This window comes from Lepus europaeus, chromosome 20 (assembly GCF_033115175.1).
Source record: "Lepus europaeus isolate LE1 chromosome 20, mLepTim1.pri, whole genome shotgun sequence".
Classification (NCBI taxonomy): Eukaryota; Metazoa; Chordata; class Mammalia; order Lagomorpha; family Leporidae; genus Lepus; species Lepus europaeus.
The window spans coordinates 21,119,170-21,137,440 of NC_084846.1; the positions used below are offsets into that span (position 1 = coordinate 21,119,170).

At 37.7% G+C, this 18,271-nt stretch overlaps 1 protein-coding gene across 1 annotated transcript in view; it reads left to right on the forward strand.

The window, feature by feature from the left end:
• AHR (aryl hydrocarbon receptor) overlaps positions 1-18,271 on the forward strand; it is a 47,489-nt gene that overhangs the window by 11,248 nt on the left and 17,970 nt on the right. Inside the window, exons 2-3 of the mRNA XM_062178213.1 lie at positions 218-405; positions 15,321-15,424. Coding sequence (XP_062034197.1) covers positions 218-405; positions 15,321-15,424 — 292 coding nt within the window. The remainder of the gene's footprint in view (positions 1-217; positions 406-15,320; positions 15,425-18,271) is intronic.

The window sequence follows — 18,271 nt, forward strand, 5'->3', positions numbered from 1 at the left end:
GACCACTTCATAAGCTTTGTACTAAGGCGCATAGAGGATTTTATCCCTCATTTTTCTTAAGATGTGAAAGGAAGATTTTGGAAATATTTATGTAAACTTGAAGTAGACTTTAAGTTTGTTATATTAGAGAAATATTTGAGGAAATGTTATCATGTGACATAAATTTATCCCTTTTATTTTTTAAAAGGATTTTTAGAGTATTTTGTTTGTTTTTCAGAGTAAAGCCAATCCCAGCTGAAGGAATCAAGTCAAATCCTTCCAAGCGACATAGAGACCGGCTTAACACAGAATTGGACCGTTTGGCCAGCCTGCTGCCTTTCCCACAAGATGTTATTAATAAGCTGGACAAACTTTCTGTTCTTCGGCTCAGTGTCAGCTACCTGAGAGCCAAGAGCTTCTTTGATGGTGAGTTAGAAGAATTTGGAAGATCCTTACATTAAAATGGCTGTTTCTGTGTTTAAAAACAGTTTTGTTAAGTGGCAAAGCCAAATGTGTAATAATTCCTAAAATCAGCTTTCCAGTTTCATCATCAAACAGGTACAGACATTTAAATGATATATGGTATAATTCTTTGAAAGTCATATATGTTGAAGTTAGGCTGAAATTAAGTATGTCCAGTTGCTTAATTATTCCCTTTCTCTCTCCAATTCCATTTTTAAAGTCTCTTTTTAAAATAAGGAATAAGGAAACTTTTTTTCAGTATTTCTTTATTTATATAAGGTAAATAAACTTAATGTATTTCATATATATATATACAGATTTTGGAGCATAATTATACTTCCCACCCTTCCTCCCCCTTCCTTTCTTTTTCTTTTAATTTTTACAATGATATACATTCAGTTTATTTTATAAGCTTAACCCTCCACTACATAAAGAATTCAACAAATAGTAAGAAGGGAAAAACACTGTTCCTCAACAGTAGAGATAAGGGCTATAAACAATAATCAAATTTCAAAATGTCAATTTCATTCATATACTTTTCATTTTTTTGTACTTTATTAGTTACCAAAGATCAGGGAAAACATATGATACTTATCTTTTTGGGACTGCATTATTTCACTGAGCTAGTTTCCAGCTACATCCATTTCATTGTAAAAGACAGGATTTCATTCTGTTTTATGGCTGAGAGGTATTCTACAGTGTATATATACCATAATTTCTTTATCCAGTCATCAGTTGATGGACATTTGGGTTGATTCAGTATCTTAGCTATTGTGAATTGAGCTGCAATAAACATGGGGGTACAGATAACTCCTTCATATGCTGATTTCATTTCCTTTGGTTATTTCCCAGGAGTGGGAAGGCTTGGTAATAGAATAGATCTAGTTTCAGATTTCTGAGGAATCTCCATACTGTCTTCCACAGTGGCTGTAACAGTTTACATTCCCACCAACAGTGGATTAGTGTACCTTTGTCTCCACATCCTTGCCAGCATTTATTGCTTTTTTATTTTTGTACAAAAGCCATTCTAACGGGGGTGAGGTGAAACCTCATTGTGGTTTTTTTTTTTTTTGCATTTTTCTGATGGCTAGTGATCCTGAGCATTTTTTCATGTGCCTGTTGGCCATTTGAATTTCATCTTTCAAAAATACCTTTTCAGGTCCTTTGCCCATTTTTTATCTGAATTGTATTGTTGTTGAGTTTATTGAGCTCTTTATCAATTATAGATATTAATCCATTATCAGTTACATAGTTTGCAAATATTTTCTTCCATTTTGTCAGTTGCCTCTTCACTTTTTTGAGTGTTTCTTTTGCAGTACTGAAGTTTCTCAACTTGAGGTAATCTCATTTCTCTATTTTGGCTTTGATTACCTGTGCTTCTGGGGTCTTTTCTAAGAAGTCTTTGCCTATGCCAGTGTCTTGCAGAGTTTTCCCAATGTTCTTTAGTAATTCGATGGTATCAGGTTGTAGATTTAGATCCTTGATCCATTTTGAGTAGCTTTTTTTGTGTAAAGTGTAAGGTAGGGGTCTTATTTCATACTTCTGCACATGTAGATCCAATTTTCCCAACACCATTTGTTGAAGAAACTGTTCTTTCTCCAGTGATTGGATTTTGCTCTTTTGTCAAAGATTAGTTGGTTATAGATAGTGGATTGATTTCTGGGTCTATATTCTGTTCCATCGATCTACGTGTCTATTTTTGTGCGAAGACCAGACTGTTTTGATTATAGTTGCCCTATAGTATGTCTTGAAATCTTGTATTGTTATGCCTCCAACTTTGTTTTTGTTGTTTAAGATTGCTTTAGCTATTCAGAGTCTCTTGTGTTTCCATATGAACTCTAGCATCCTTTCTATAGATCTGAGGAGAATGTTGTTAGCATTTTGATTAGGATGCCATTGAATCTGTAAATTGTTTTCTGTAGTATGGGCATTTTGATGTTATTCTTCCAGTGCACGACCATGAAACACTTTTCTATTTTTTTGTTTATCCTTCTGTTTCTTTGATGTTTTGTAATTTTCATCATAGAGATCTTTCACCTCCTTGGTTATACTTATTCCAAGTACTTAATTTTTTTTTTTTGTAGCTATTGTGAATGGGACTAATCTTACAGGTTCTTTCTCAATCATCTCATTGTCTGTCTATACAAAGGCTGTTGATTTTTGTATGTTGATTTTATATCCTGCCACTTTACCAAACTCTTAGGAGTTCCAGTTTTCTCTTAGTTCTCCTATATGTAGAATTATGACATGCAAATGGGGATAATTTGACTTCCTCTTTTCCAACTTGTATCCCTTTTATTTCTTTTTTTTGCCTAGTGACTCTGGCTAAAACTTCCAGAACTCTATTGAGTAGCAATGGTGAAAGTGGACATCCTTGTCTGGTTCCAGATCTTACTGGAAATGCTTCCAACTTTTCCCCCTTCAATATGATGCTTACTGTGGGTTTGTCATATATTACTTTGATTGTATTGAGGAGTGTTCCTTCTATACCCAATTTGCTTAAGGTTTTTATCATGAAAGGATGTTGTATTTTATCAAATGCTTTCTCACATCTGTTGAGATAATCATATGGTTTTTATTTTTCATGTTTTTAATGCAATGTATCACATTGTTTGATTTGCATATGTTGAACCATCCCTGCATACCAGGGATAAATCCCACTTGGACTGGGTGAATGATCTTTCTAATCATTCTGATCATCTGTTGTTGGATTTCATTGGCTGGTATTTCCTTGAGGATTTTTGCATCTATGTTCATCATTTTTGTTGGTCTGTAGTTCTTTTTTCTCTGTTGTATCTTTTTCTGGTTTTGAAATTAAGGTGATGCTGGCCTCACATAGGAGTTTGGGAGGATTCCTGCTCTTTCAGTTGTTTCGAATACTCTGAAAAGAATTGGAATTAGTCTTTTGAAAGTCTGGTAGAGTTTGGTGATGAAGCCATCTAGTCCTGGGCTTTTCTTTGTTGGAATGGTTTCTATTACTGATTCATTCTCTATCTTTTTTTTTTTTTTTTTTAATTTGACAGGCAGAGTGGATAGTGAGAGAGACAGAGAGAAAGGTCTTCCTTTTTGCCATTGGTTCACCCTCCAATGGCTGCTGTGGCCAGCGCATCGCGCTGATCCGAAGCCAGGAGCCAGGTGCTTCCCCTGGTCTCCCATGCGGGTGCAGGGCCCAAGCACTTGGGCCATCCTCCACTGCCTTCCCGGGCCATAGCAGAGAGCTGGCCTGGAAGAGGGGCAACCGGGATAGAATCCGGCGCACCAACCGGGACTAGAACCCGGTGTGCCGGCGCCACAAGGCGGAGGATTAGCCTGTTAAGCCACGGCGCCGGCCCATTCTCTATCTTATATTAAGATTGGATACATTATTACTAGATTTCTTTCCCAGATTAACACTTCGCAGTATATTTATTTATTTGACAGGCAGCATTAGAGAGAGAGAGAGAGAGAGAGGTCTTCCATCTGCTGGTCCACTCCGCAGATGACCACAACAGTCAGGACTGAGCCAGGACTGAGCCAAGAGCTTCCACTGGGTCTCCTTAGAGGGTACAAGCACCCAAGCACTTGGATCATCCTCTATGGCTTTCCAAGGCACACCAGCAGGGAGCTCTATTGGAAGTGGAACAGCCAGGAATTGAACTGGCACCCATAAGGGATGCAGGCACTGCAGGTTGGAACTTTAACCTGCTGAGCCACAGCACTGGCCCCTATGTGTACTTTTAGTCCTTTATATTAAGTATGTTCACTACAGGGAGATGCACTTTAACAGTTCTTTCCACTAGAAGAAGTATCACAGTGTAATTAGATTTCATTGTCGCTTGTGCCACTAACAAACTAACTGTTGGGCTTTAACCAAAGCAGGCAGTATCCCTCTAAGTTTACTCAGCTAACAGAGTGAGGGTTTTGAGATAGGCGGGTGTAGTGCTGTTTGTCACCTTTTAGTAATGCAGAATTTCAGCATCACAAAGTATTTTAAATGGAAAGTTCTGTTTGGAAATCATAGTTTTGTGTGTTTCCTCATTTAAAATAATTCCTTGACTTTCATCTGGTTGTAAGCCAGAAATAGCTTTTACAAGAAAAGTCTCTTTTCCAAATGTCATGTTATTTTACAGACTTTACAGACTTTAGTAACAGAGCAAACCTGCGTGGCTGTGTCAGTACTTCTCAGGCCTAATGTGCATTCAGGTTCTAGTAGGGATCCATTAAGATGCAGAAGTAGGTGTAGGTATGAACTGAGATTTTACATTCCTAACAAGTTCTCATACTGCTGGTTTAAATCACAAGGAACTGTTGTACCTATTCAGCCTATTTGCAGATACTTGAGATTGTAATTTCTGTTTAGAATATTATAAAATACTTAATTTTTCTTTGAGTTTATGTTGCCCTGTTTTGGTGTCTTTAGTCTGAGCATTCTAGTTATTTGCTTGCTTACATGTACTTTCTCTGGTCTGGGGAACAGACACACACTGACTTGAGGGCAGTAACTTCAGGGAAAATTCATATTTACAGATTTCATAGTAGACTTTTCCAGTTTTCTCTAATGTATATCTAAAAAGGCTTTCCAGCTAATCCTGGAGATGTGTTTTCCACTATTAAGTGGAGTGTCTGTGGCTGTGTTTATCAGCTGTTTGGTCATTTTGTGTTAGAGCTGAAACTAGAACACTAGTTTCCAGATTACTAGTATATGATTTTTTCTTTTCCTCACCATACCTCAGTTACTTCTTTTTTTTTAGGATCCTTATATAGCAAAGCTCTGAGGATTCTTCCCGAGATCTGTGGTCCTCAGAGGCATAGTTCCCAGAATAGCAGGATCAGAATTACCTGGGAACTTCTGAGAAATGCAAATTCTTGAGCCTCCACACCTACCTGTAGAATCATAAACTCTGATGCCGAGGCTAGATGCCTGTTGAAATTTGGAAACCACCACTGTAGGTTGTGGCTCCCAGCTCCGTGGAGTGGCGCCCTGATCCTTTGGGTTTATCACATGCAGTGCTCACTACCTGCCCATGTCGTGGGAGAGTCTAAGGCATAAGAAACATGGCCCTCACCCCTAGAGTTTACCATAGAGAAACCAGAGAAGCATTATTCGTTGACTTTGAAAAGATTTATTGGTCTGAGTCATTTTGCAATTTCCATTTCCTGCTCCTCTTTATATCTGTTAAAAAGAAGGGGAAAAAATGTTTAGGTTATCCCTTGTTTAGAAGCGAAACAAAACTGAAGCTACTTAGAGCAGCTGGTGTGACATTTAAGTGCTAACATAATTAGTACCCTTTAAGCAGAAACACTTGTATATACATTTAATGTATGCATTATATGTGTGTGTACACACAGAAACACACAAGCCTGACTAGACATGCCTCCTGTTGTCCAACCCCTCAAGGAAAGGAGGTTCCAAAGTCTACTTTGTAAAAAATGTCATAGTTTAACAGGGCTCATCAAGGAGTTAATACTTGTTGAAAAGTATTTTCTTGGCTCTTCATTAATGAGCTTGTCCCTCTTTCATTCTGCTTCAGTGTATTTGACAGTAGGATCTTATTACCGACATGTATCATTCCTTCATCAAGTGTATTGTCTTTAATTTTAGAACCTTTACGTATTGTTTTTCGAACATCAGTATGTATAAGAATTACCTGAAAATCTTAATAAAAAGCTATGCTTCTTGTATTCTGGTTCAGTAGATTCTGTGTAAAACCAAGGAATCAGTATGTTAACAAGCACATTACAATGTCTGAGGCAGACACTGTACCGGGCCTTGATTTTTTCCTGAGCAAGTTTATCTTGTTGTTTTGTATTTTGTGTTTTCATTGCATTCAGAAAAACAGATCGAAAGATACAAAATTTTAGGAAAAATATGTGTTTGTACACTAGGGGTGTTCATACACCTTAAACAGTATCTTAGGTTGTTCAGTAAACAATATAGCGTAAGATAAAAAGGGAGGGAAGTAACTGGTAAAAATAACAAAACAGATCCCCAAGTCTGCCGTATGTTGCCCTGCTCTGGGAAGACGGTACAACAGAAAAACACCTGGAGGTCACCCACCCACCTGAACTGAGTGACTGCTCAGTGCAGCCTAGATGGACGCTTGTTGCAGTTGGACCTGCTCTGTCACCACTAGGGAAACAGTATAGTGAAGGGAAGGGAAGCTCCAAGTGAATAACAGGATGCAAACAGGGGGTGTGTGAATTCCTGCGGAAAGAACAATATAAACCAGTAATCATACAATCTTGTTAGAAAGGAAACTCAAGTTTTACTATAACAATAGATATTTTTCCAAGAAAATACATCTATTTATTGCAAGTTTAAATAATCCAACTTGGATGGATCATCTTAAACAGCAGGGCCATGACTACACTGCTGTCATTGTCTGCAAAGCAACACTTAACTTAGAAGTACAACGGTGATATGTATGTATTCCTAGTTAATTACAGAATTCTGAAATGTAACGTTTGAGTACTTCAGTGATGAAGTTTGAAGCAGTTTCTTTGACATTATTTGAGTATTAAACTCAAATATCATATTATCTCTAACATGGAAAGTATATAAACAGTTTAAGTAAATTAAGTAATCACTAGTAGCTTGTTAGCACACCAGAATCTGGGTGGCCACGACTTAACCTGTAAAATTTGATGTTAAAGTAAGGGGTTGTTTTCTCCTGTGTTATCTTGCATATTTGTCCCATAGTAAGCATTGCACTTGCTGACCAACCCGATCCTGTGTGGTAATGTTTTATTCATACTAAGAATAATTTCACCATATATTGCATTATTTGAATTAGATTTCCATATTACCTTTTGAAATGCTCAACATCATGTATGTATTCAAATTTATTCTGATTTTTGAGAGTGAATCCCACATATTGAATTTTTGGGAAAAGAGCCAAAAATTTGGAAATAGGTAATCTAGGTTTTCTATTTAGACACATGTATCTAATGAGCTGAAAGAGACAGACAAAATTTTTTTTCTAGGTGATGGTAATAGGGGAAATGTGATATAGTATTTATTCCTTTAATAAAATCTTCATAGTAAATATTGTACTATTTGTAATCATTAATTATAGAATATTTTACATCCTCTATTATACCTGAATCATGGGCTATTCATTATGGCATCTTTAGAATTAAGGTGTATATACTTAATTTGTGGAAAAGAAGTGTCAGAACAAGAAAAGGATGAATTTTGCTAGGTTGCCATTAAGCCTTTCAGAACTGAGTTAGGGGTTTGAGTTTCTAATTCTAAATTCCACACTGGCTACCATCAGGGGGAGTAGTTTTCTGGTTATTTTCAAAACCTGGTAACAGGGGAAATCTGAGTCTTGACTCATGTTTACATGCTTAGGATAATCACTGTTTTATAAAGTGTAGAGTTATTGTTAAAATATTTTAAATTTCCCAGGCCTAAAAATAGTGTGAGAAGAGAGGATGCCAGTAACTATACTAGATATCATGATCTAACACTTATTAGATGTGAAGTTGGATGTGATGTTAGATAATCAAGATGTAACATTTATTGGATGTGAGGTTAGATGCGATGGTCTAACATTTGTTTGACTCAATGCTTATCATGGATCTTGGATGACTTTATTTGGGACTCTTCTTGTTGTCTTTCACAGATATTAATTTACTTAAAAAGAGCTGTTGTGTTTATTCACCTGCAGCTGATGCATCTCTACAAATTTCAGTCCTGCTTTGGTACCTCTTTAAAGCAGAATATTGCTGTTATTTATTCATTGACTATTTTCATTTTATTTGAAAGGCAGAGAAAGAGAGAGAACTTTGATCTGCTAGCTCATTTCCCAGCTGCCTACAACAGTCAGGACTGGGCCAGGACAAAGCTGGATCTTGGAACACAATCTGGGACATGAGCCATCACCTGCTGCCATTTACGGTGTGCATTACCAGGAAACTGGAATCAGAAGTAGAGCTTAGACTCAAACCCAATCCCTCCAGCATCCCAAGCAAGGTTTTAGTGGGCATCCCAAGCAAGGTTTTAGTCACTGCACCAAAGCCTACCCAAGAATATTGTTCTAGAAAAATAAATATATATGCATGTATATATGCCAAGCTTGAGCAAGCAGTAAAAATGAACTAAATGATAAAGCAACTTTTTTTTTTTTTTGACAGGCAGAGTGGACAGTGAGAGAGAGACAGAGAGAAAGGTCTTCCTTTTGCCGTTGGTTCACCCTCCAATAGCCGCCGCGGTAGGCGCGCTGTGGCCGGCGCACCGTGCTGATCCGATGGCAGGAGCCAGGTGCTTCTCCTGGTCTCCCATCGGGTGCAGGGCCCAAGAACTTGAGCCATCCTCCACTGCACTCCCTGGCCACAGCAGAGAGCTGGCCTGGAAGAGGGGCAACCGGGACAGGATCGGTGCCCCGACCGGGACTAGAACCCGGTGTGCTGGCGCCGCAAGGCGGAGGATTAGCCTAATGAGCCGCGGCGCCGGCCGATAAAGCAACTTTTAAAGGTTGATATTTTATAAAGTCTAATGGGTTTCTACATCAGCTTTTTCATTCATGGGAATTCTATAATTTCATCTGCTGTAATGTTTAAGTTACCGAATACCAAGTAATTTACCAATTTTAGTATCACAATATCATAGCAAATGTTATTTCTTAATCTTCGAAGTATCTGAAGTAGGTTTGTTTATCTGAGTTTAGCATTGCATAATCATCAAATAAAGTGTTGGTGAGTTTTATTTACCCATGGTACTATCCATCTTTGGATAGATTTTTGGTTTAATGATAAATAGTGTTTTGATTTTGAGATGGAAATTTGCTATTTAATTTTTTTTCAGCTTTTTGATGTAATATATATGGGGAGTGAACCAGCAGATGAAAGATACCTCTCAATGGAAGGTCTCTCTATCTCTCCCTGTCTCTGTAACTGTCTTCCAAATAAATAAGCTAAATATTTTTAAAAATATGTAATAATTGCTGATCCATATAGTTTTCTTTCATCAGAAGTGGCACATACTCCATTTTAGACACTGTGTTCGGGGAAAAATGACATGGCTTGCTTTGGTGAGAATATAAATGATGGGCGTGGTGTGCTGTTTACTCTATTTGGATGCATTGAGAATTTTGTGTTACTGCCATGTGTTTGTGTGTGCTTCAGTTTTTGTGTTTGTAAAAGTGTTATTAGGGCTATTGTTTCCTGAAGAAATTTCTACAAGTGTATTCTTTAAACATGGTAATGATGAGAGACATAGAGAACATTTCTAAGTTGTTTACTAAATCCTGAAATTCTAAGTCACTGGTTCACAGAGTAACCCTGGTCCCAGTGCTCTATGGGAACTTGTTAGTAGTAGCCCAGACTACATAGTACAGACTATGTCCTAGCCTACACTTACTGAATGAGAGACCTGAAGCATTATGGCTGACGCGGCTTTCCAAGCGATTCTAATATCCCTGACAGTATGAGAATCCGTGTTGTCATTGATGAGTTATAGTCAGCTACTCAAAGTGCAATTTGAATTCCCCTCTTATATATATGAAAAGTTAAATGCAAGTCATTTCTCAAGACAGTGACCACTTGTTTCTTAACCTACAGTCTCATATATGTAAACTAACACATTTTTAAAAAACCCAGTTTACTTTTCCACTGTCTTGGTGATTAGAAATTTGTAGCAGAAAAAAACAGACATGATCTGTATCATCAGAAGCTACTGAACTATGTAGACCTTACATTTGTTTCCTTGGGATTAAAATATAACACAGTTTTGATTTAAATTTATTCCTTCCCTCAAAAGGAGAAAGAACACTTCATTTACAAAAGGAAAGTGAAATGTGTCTTTTACCCCAGCGTATGTAAAGGAAACTCCCTTTAGGTACACTTAATATCTTATTTGGAAATTATTTATAAATACACCTTCATATCAAGCTAAAATAAACTGGGGATATTCTCTTTACGTGTAGGAAATACTGCCCTAATTAACCCTTTCTCATTGATAAAGTTTATGTGGTTGGTTAAGTTTTATAATAGGTCATAGCTTTGCTGTCTTTTATGCTTATGTCTGTGTGGGAATGGAATTTAACTTTCCCTGCCAGAGTAATAAAGGGGATGATAAATATTATTATAAAATCAATTGAATTTATGGCAATGATTAGGGATTTAGAAAGCATATGTTCCTCCTGGCAGGATTCATCCTGTCATTTTTCTGGGTAAGTGCAAATTACAATAACAAAGTACAAAATAAACAATAAACTTTATCACAGTCCAGTATTTTTTTCACCATGAATTTTCAATCTTGAACAACTTAAAGCATGTTTTTTTGAAGAAGAAATATTTGGCATGTAGGGAGAAATGGACCTCTGAGCTTAGATATATAAGGAATGAAAGTTCCATATTAGGAAACATGAGTATGTTTAAATGCAAGTGGGAATAGGCTGGAATCATCTAGAATATGATATGTTTACACTCTAAATCCTGTCACTGATTAGATTAACTTCTTATTTGTGTTGTGGGGTTGCTTTATAGGCCTCTCAGTGAGCAGATAGTGGAAACACACTGTGGTTTACTATTTTGACATTCCACTAAATGTTCAAAGTCAAGTCCTCGGGCTTTGGAAGGTGGTGCTTCCTGGCTGGTGGAGGAGACTGTAACACGTATCTGCTACAGCACAGCACATGCTTCCTAAGTAGCAGAAGCAGTTGATGACTTATTTTCAGAGATTATACTTTGTTTCTCTGAATTGTGCATCTAATTCTTGAGATGCAGTGTTTAAAGTGTCCTAGATATCTGATTATGCATGTAATTTATATAACAACTTGCAGTTTTGAAGTGCTTTCAGTGCTGTGTCATATAGTCCTCAGAACAGTCTGGCTAGATAATCGATCATTAATGCTTCTATTTAAAAGTGGGAAAACTCAGTTTACCCCTGGTGTGCACCTTTATCTCAAGCTTTCTATGATGACTTGTGGGTGTGTAAACTCAACATTGTTTATTATCTTTGCCCTTGACTGTCAGTGATTGATTCCAGACTACTCAGGTACTCCACATGGTGTTTTGCCCTCATAAAAATTTATCTCAAGGGCTGGTATTGTCCTCACTTGAAGATGAGGAAACTAGAGGTCAGAGGTGGTTAATATAGTGGAGGAGTCTAGGAGGCGGTTCGTAACAGCTCATACATTGGCATCAGGCTCCCTGTGCTTTTACCTAAGTTTTGCCACTTAAAACTCTGGCCCTGGGGACGTGTGTTAACCTCCCCTAACTGAGTTTCTTCATGAATTCCGTGCTGACATCATAGGGCTGTTCTGCAGATTAAATAACACTGTCATGCCTAGGCAATGCTGGGCCTGCAGTATGTGCTCAGTACCACACAGCATTGTGAAAATCCTGTATTGAAAGTCACCCAGGCGGTAGAGATAGCCCTTGTGATAGTGTCACATGGTACCTTCCTTCTTTGTCACTGCTTTCTAATCAGGGCAAGCAGTGTATGAGCACAAGTAAGTGGTAGTAATATACTTTCTGGTAATTCTAAGAAGGGAGTGGAAGTTGGTGAGAGACCAAGAAATAGAAGACTTCACAGAAGGGTAAAACATTACATAGTCTGGTAAGGCCGGAGCATGAAGTGAGTTTCTCAGCAGGCACAGTAGTGTGTTTTAGATGACTCTGGGAAGGGAACACACCCTTCCTGGACACATCTTTGCATAATATTTACTTAAATCCTTTACCAGTGATTGACCTTAGATACAAGAGCAACAGAAATATTTGCTTTTGGTAGACCCCTCGGTGATCATTGCCCAAAATGCACTTCTTGCAATATGTAATGAAGTAGTTAATGTATTAAATCTTGCCCTTGCAACCATTTACAATTCTGTGCATTGTCGTTTAGAAGGAATTTGTTCCTATTTTTTCCTTCAAGTTCTTTTAGTATTGTAATTAAATCCCACCTGGTACTTAATATTTTTTTTACACTTTTTTCCTGTTCCTTGTTTGTATAGCTTAAGTTTCCCACTAAAAAGCAGTGTTTGTCTACTGCCTACTTACCTTGTCTCATAACTCCAAGATAAGTTCAAAGAGAAATCACAAGTTACTCTGCGATGAATGATATCTCTAACGTCTTCAGCTTACTAGTGGTCAAGATGTTATCTCTCAATCTTTTCTCCTACCCTGTTCTCTAGTTGGGGTTAACTCCAGTTCCATTTATTAAAACTTAATTTTAAGAGCTTCTTCATGTTAATTTTAGGCGTTTAAAATATGATACTGTCATTATATGCCTCTTTCAGGTTATTTTTGTTTACATGGCAATCAGTGTACATGTTTTGGCTTTGTTATTTTCTTTTTACTAGGAAGTCTTCATGATTTTTCAGTATAACAGAAATTGTACCTATACTGGAGCTTTTGGAAAAGTAGCAGAGTGTAATTAACCCTGACATTCTGAGGTTTTAGTGCATGTAAAATGTCCATACATGGGTGAATGGTTAAAGAAAATGTTTGTATGTGTAGTGGAATATTATTCAGCCATAAAAAACAAAATTCTGTCATTTGGAGCAAAATGAATGGAGCCGAAGATCATTATGTTGTGAAGTAAGCCAGAAACAGAAAGAAGAATGTTGCGTGTTGTCACTCTTGTGGAAGTTTTAAAAGGTGCTTAGTGATAGCCAGAGACAAAGAAGGGAGGCTGGGTAATGGGCACCAAGAAATATAGAATAACAAGTTCCGGTGTTACACAGCACAGTGGGATGACCGCAGCTCACCATCCTGTGTTCTGCTCTGTGTGAAAAGCTGGGAGAGAGGAGCTCATAGGCACAAAGCGTGGAGGAAAGACCAGGAAATGTCGATCATGTTCATGACCTGGCTTGAGCACTTTGTGTTGTATACATGTGTTGAAATATAGCGCTGTGCTGCGTAAAGCTGTACAAATAATGCGTGTTAATCAAAACTCTTTTTAAAAAAGGAAGGAAGGAACAACATTATACAGAATAGAAATGGAAAGAAAGGCCATTCTTGCTCCTACCTTTCGGTGAGAAAACATTAGATATTTCCTCTGGTCATGATTAATTGTTGGATCAATTTACCTCAAGCCATTTTTTGGCCTAAGGAAATCTGTTCTCTGGCCTTTTAAAATTATCATATTGAGAGGCCGTATTTCTGGCCTCCTCTTTAGAGAAAAATCTTTCCACTTCAACGACAGCTAGAACTTGGCATAAAGTCCCGGTGTGACACATGCTCTGAAGATTTACCAGAAAATACACTGCAAACACGAAAATGTTTTGTATGGGATGCTTTGTTCAGACTGAGAGAAAATCTGGTGATTAGTCAATCTTGTATTTCACGGAGGCAGATTATTTTGATCTATAAACACAATGAAATAAGAAGTCTTAGAAGGACTGGCCCAAGATGGTTTTGTTTACTAGTTTCTCCTATTTAAATATCCTAGATTGAAAAGAGATCACAGAAATTGAAAGATAAAAATTGAAGGTATCTAGAAGGTCATACCTTACATAGTAAGGTAGTCATTAACTTCTGGGAAATATGGCTAAGATTTTTTTTAATATTTTATTTATTTGAAAGAGTTACAGAGAGAGGTAGAGACAGAGAAAGACATCTTCCACCCACTGGTTCACTCCCCAGATGGCCGCAACGGCTGGAGCTGTGCTGATCTGAAGCCAGGAACCAGGAGCTTCTTCTGGGTCTCCCACATGGGTGCGGGGGCCCAAGGACTTGGGCCATCTTCTACTGCTATCCAAGGCTATAGCAGAGAGCTGGATCAGAAGAGGAGCAGCCAGGACTAGAACTGGCGCCCGCACTGGATGCTGGTGCTTCAGGCCAGGGCGTTAACCTGCTGCGTCACAGTGCCGGCCCCTATGGCTAAGATTTGAAGCTATTGTTTATTGAACCATTGATGTGCCATGTGCCGGGCACTTCACATATGTTCTCTAAACTCTGTAACAACCCTGCAGAATTGGTTTTGTTTTTTTTGTTTGTTTGTTTGTTTTTGTTCTTTTTTTTGTTTTTTTTTGTTTTTTTTTTTTTTTGGTTGCCACTTCAGTTAACAGGAAACAAGCTTGAGGAGTCCACACATTTAATAAATGGCAGAACTAAGATTTGAACCCAATTCTGTCCAACACCAATATCCACATGCTTTAAAATGAGAGAGTATTTGAAAGTGCTGGGCAAAATGCTTAACTAAGTAAATGATAACTGTTGTTATTTCTGTTTAGCTATGCTGCCTCCCAGACTGTAAGTACATCACACACACACATACACACACACACGTGTGCATGCACACCTTGAGAGAGGATAGAGACCATTACAATTGGCTACTTGGAAATGTGACTCACAAACCAGTATGACAAAATGATAGACTTGAGCAAGTGGTGAAACATTCTTGGAAAGAACCATTTGTTGATTTATAAATTTAGCATGAACCTAATAACAGCATTGACAGTTTTTTACCTAAAAACTAGACAAGAGAATTCTCAATGTGGTAGAAGTATCTCTCAGTGAGGTGTGTGGTTGATTGTTGCTCCTCACCATTGCTAGTCCCTGAAGCTCAGATACAGCTCTGCAGACCTTCAGACCCTTCTAGAGGTCGTGTTCTCGGGAACCGTAGTGTGGGAAGTAGACTGGAAATGGAGGGAAGAGTTCGTAGCAGCACTGTTACTTGAAACTTCTAAGTTGGGTGGTAAAAATCAGAGTGAACCTTCAAAAGTTGTCTCTGATAGCATCAGCTGACATCTTGCTTCAATTTTATTGTTAGCACAGAGTTGGAAACCATCATTGGCAAAGGGATTACCTGGTCATTACAGTACCAGTAAACACCATTATTTCAAGTTGTCTTTTTGCCCCTGTGTTCAGAGGTTTTCTCTCACAGTCCTTTAACGTTGCTTACTTTAAGGTCTGCTCTACTATCTCATGTGTCTTTCCATTTTTTCCCATAGTTGCATTAAAGTCCTCCTCTGCGGACAGAAATGGAGGCCAGGATTCCTGCAGGGCAAACTTTGGAGAAGGCCTGAACTTGCAAGAAGGAGAATTCTTACTGCAGGTAAATTTTAGTATGATTCTTTGAAAGAACAAACGTAAATAGAAAAAGAAAACTACAGCCATCTCATGTCTGGTGCCACTTTTATCTGAACTACAATAAAGATGTAATGTGAAGAAATTGTGTTACACGAAGTAGACTAATTAAGGGTTTAATCACCCACCCTGTTGTATTTCTTCATATAGCAATAACTCTTAGATTAGTGTAAAATTTCCATTTAAGGTATTGGATTTGTATATACTTTTTTGCAGGAATGCAGCTCAGTTAAAATAGTTACATTTACTTACTAGTTAAAAATTCTTTTTAATCAGAATTTTTTCTCCAATATTTTATCTTAACATTTTATTTAAGCAGCTGGGAGAAACTAACTAACATGCTGTAGATTTTCTCAATTACTATAAGTCCTGTACATTTGGAGAACTTGGAGAGTTTCTAATAGATTTTTCTGTAAAAGCATTTGAATCCTTGTTTTCCTCTATTGTCTTTCTCTTAGAACTGACACTTGATTGTCATGTAACATTTTCAGATATTTATTTATTTTGTTGAAAAGAGGTAGAGGGAAGTAACCACAAGTTTTATTAGCTCCATTAATTCTTTCAGTGAATCCTGAAGTTTAATAATTTTTGATGTTTTTATTATGATTCTGCAATTATGTTTAAACTCCAGATAACAGAAATTAACCATGTTTCTATTATGTTAAAAAATTGAATATATTCAAGCAAGAGTCCTCCCCTCAGCTCCAGCTGCAAATCTTTATGCATATATTAACAAAAACATATGACTCTTTATTCAGGTCATAGGAAAAATTCTAATGATTGCTGCTTAATGTGATTATACACTTATTTGGTTATGTAGTCAGGTGGTCCTTTATTTCAATTGAAAATAGACAACTGTGAATTGATGGACATACAGTTGCTAAACTGTGGACCAGTGATTGAGACACACTGTGTACATATCTTTTGTCAAGGATGCAGAATAAAAATGTACTAATGCAAAGCTAGAGTTTTTAAATTTTAAATTATCTGGAAATTGTAAGTCTTGAGGTAGTTATAATAAAAGCACCTTGGGGAGTGTGCGTTTATTTGGCTTTTGGTTAAGACATCTGTTAGAACCATCTGCTTCCCGCTTCAGAGTACCAGGATTTGTTTTCCTGGCTCTGCTCCTGACTCCAGCTTCCTGCTAATGCAGGCCTTGAGGCACAGCAGTGATGGCTCAGGCAGATGGGTTCCTGTCACTCACATGGAGACTTGGTTTATGGTCCTGGTTCCCAGCCCCAGCCATTGTAGACATGTGGGGAGTAAACTAGCAGGTGGGATCTTCTTCTCTTACTCTGCCTCTCAAGTGAATAAAGTAAATCCACCTGTTTTGAATCATGTTGGGTACCATTTGTAGACCACAGGATCGTCTTTATCTGTTATCGCTTTATGAAGAAGGTGATTGAAAACATTGTACACCTGTGAAATGGCACGTTTCATTTTATACAGTTGTCATAACAGCATCTGGCTGTATTTTCTACCTGAAATTATCAGCCAGTTACTGCTACAATATGGAAGATGTTTGTGCAGTATGGCCTGGAACTTGTGATAAGAAGTCTTTTCTTTTGCTTTTTGTTTATTATTATTATTTTTAAAAAGGTTTATTTACTTGAAAAGCAGAGAGAGAGAGAGAGAGAGAGAGAGAGAAGTCTTCCATTCACTGGTTCACTCCCCAAATGGCTGTAATGGCTGGAACTGGGCCGATCCAGAGCCAGGAGCTTCTTCCGGGTCTCCCATGTGGGTGCAGGGCCCAAGGTCTTGGGCCCATATGGGACTTTGGCACCACAGATGGCAGCTTTACCCTCTATGCCACAGTGCCAGCACCCTTGTTTATTATTAATTTTCACTTTACTTGAAAGAGAGAGAGAATGAGACACAGAGAGATTTTCCAGCCACTGTTTCACACCCCCAAATACCTGCAACAGCCAGGGCTCAACAAAGCCAGGAGCCTAGAACTCTATCCGGGTCTCCCAAGTCAGTGGCAGTAGCCCAAGTACCTGAGCCATCACCTGCTGCCTCCTTGGGTGTGCGTTAGCCAGAAGCTGGAATCAGAAGCAAAGCTGAGACTCGTATCTGAGCACTCTGATATAGGATGAGGGTGTTCCATGCAACGTCTTAACCACTGTGCCAAATGTGCATCCCCCTTTGCTGTTAAGAAAGGTCATAAAGAAAATGTTAAGGTATTCATTAACAGAAATTTTAGTTTCTACATTAGCTTGTTTATTAATATTTTATAAGACTAAAAATGACTTTTTATCTTTTCATTATCTGTGTACTTCATAGTTTATCTCATACATTTCAGGCAAGCTCTAACTGGTACTGTTTATTTATGTCCCTTCATCCTATGTGTAGGACACCTATAAAAACTAAATATACCACTTATGAAAACTTTGCATAAATATTATGTCATTGAAATAGTCACAGAATTGAAAATTCAGGACTTAATGGGTTAATACTATACTTATTACAAAACTGCAATTTTATTTTTCGGTAAAGCCGTTGGAATTATATATAGCAATATTGTACTTTTCTTCTTTATATTAAATAGTAAGAGAACAATAACATGATTTTTAGATAAATGGGCAAATCTTTGTGATTAAGACTAAAAGAAAGATAATCCCTTTTATTATTATGAAATTACCTTTTTAATCTATTTAAAAAATTTTTAATTTATTTATTTGACAGGTAGAGTTTACAGACAGTGAGAGAGAGAGACAGAGAGAAAGGTCTTGCTTCTGTTGGTTCACTCTCCAAATGGCCGCGATGGCTGGAGCTGCGCCAATCTGAAGCCAGGAGCCAGGAGCTTCTTCCTGGT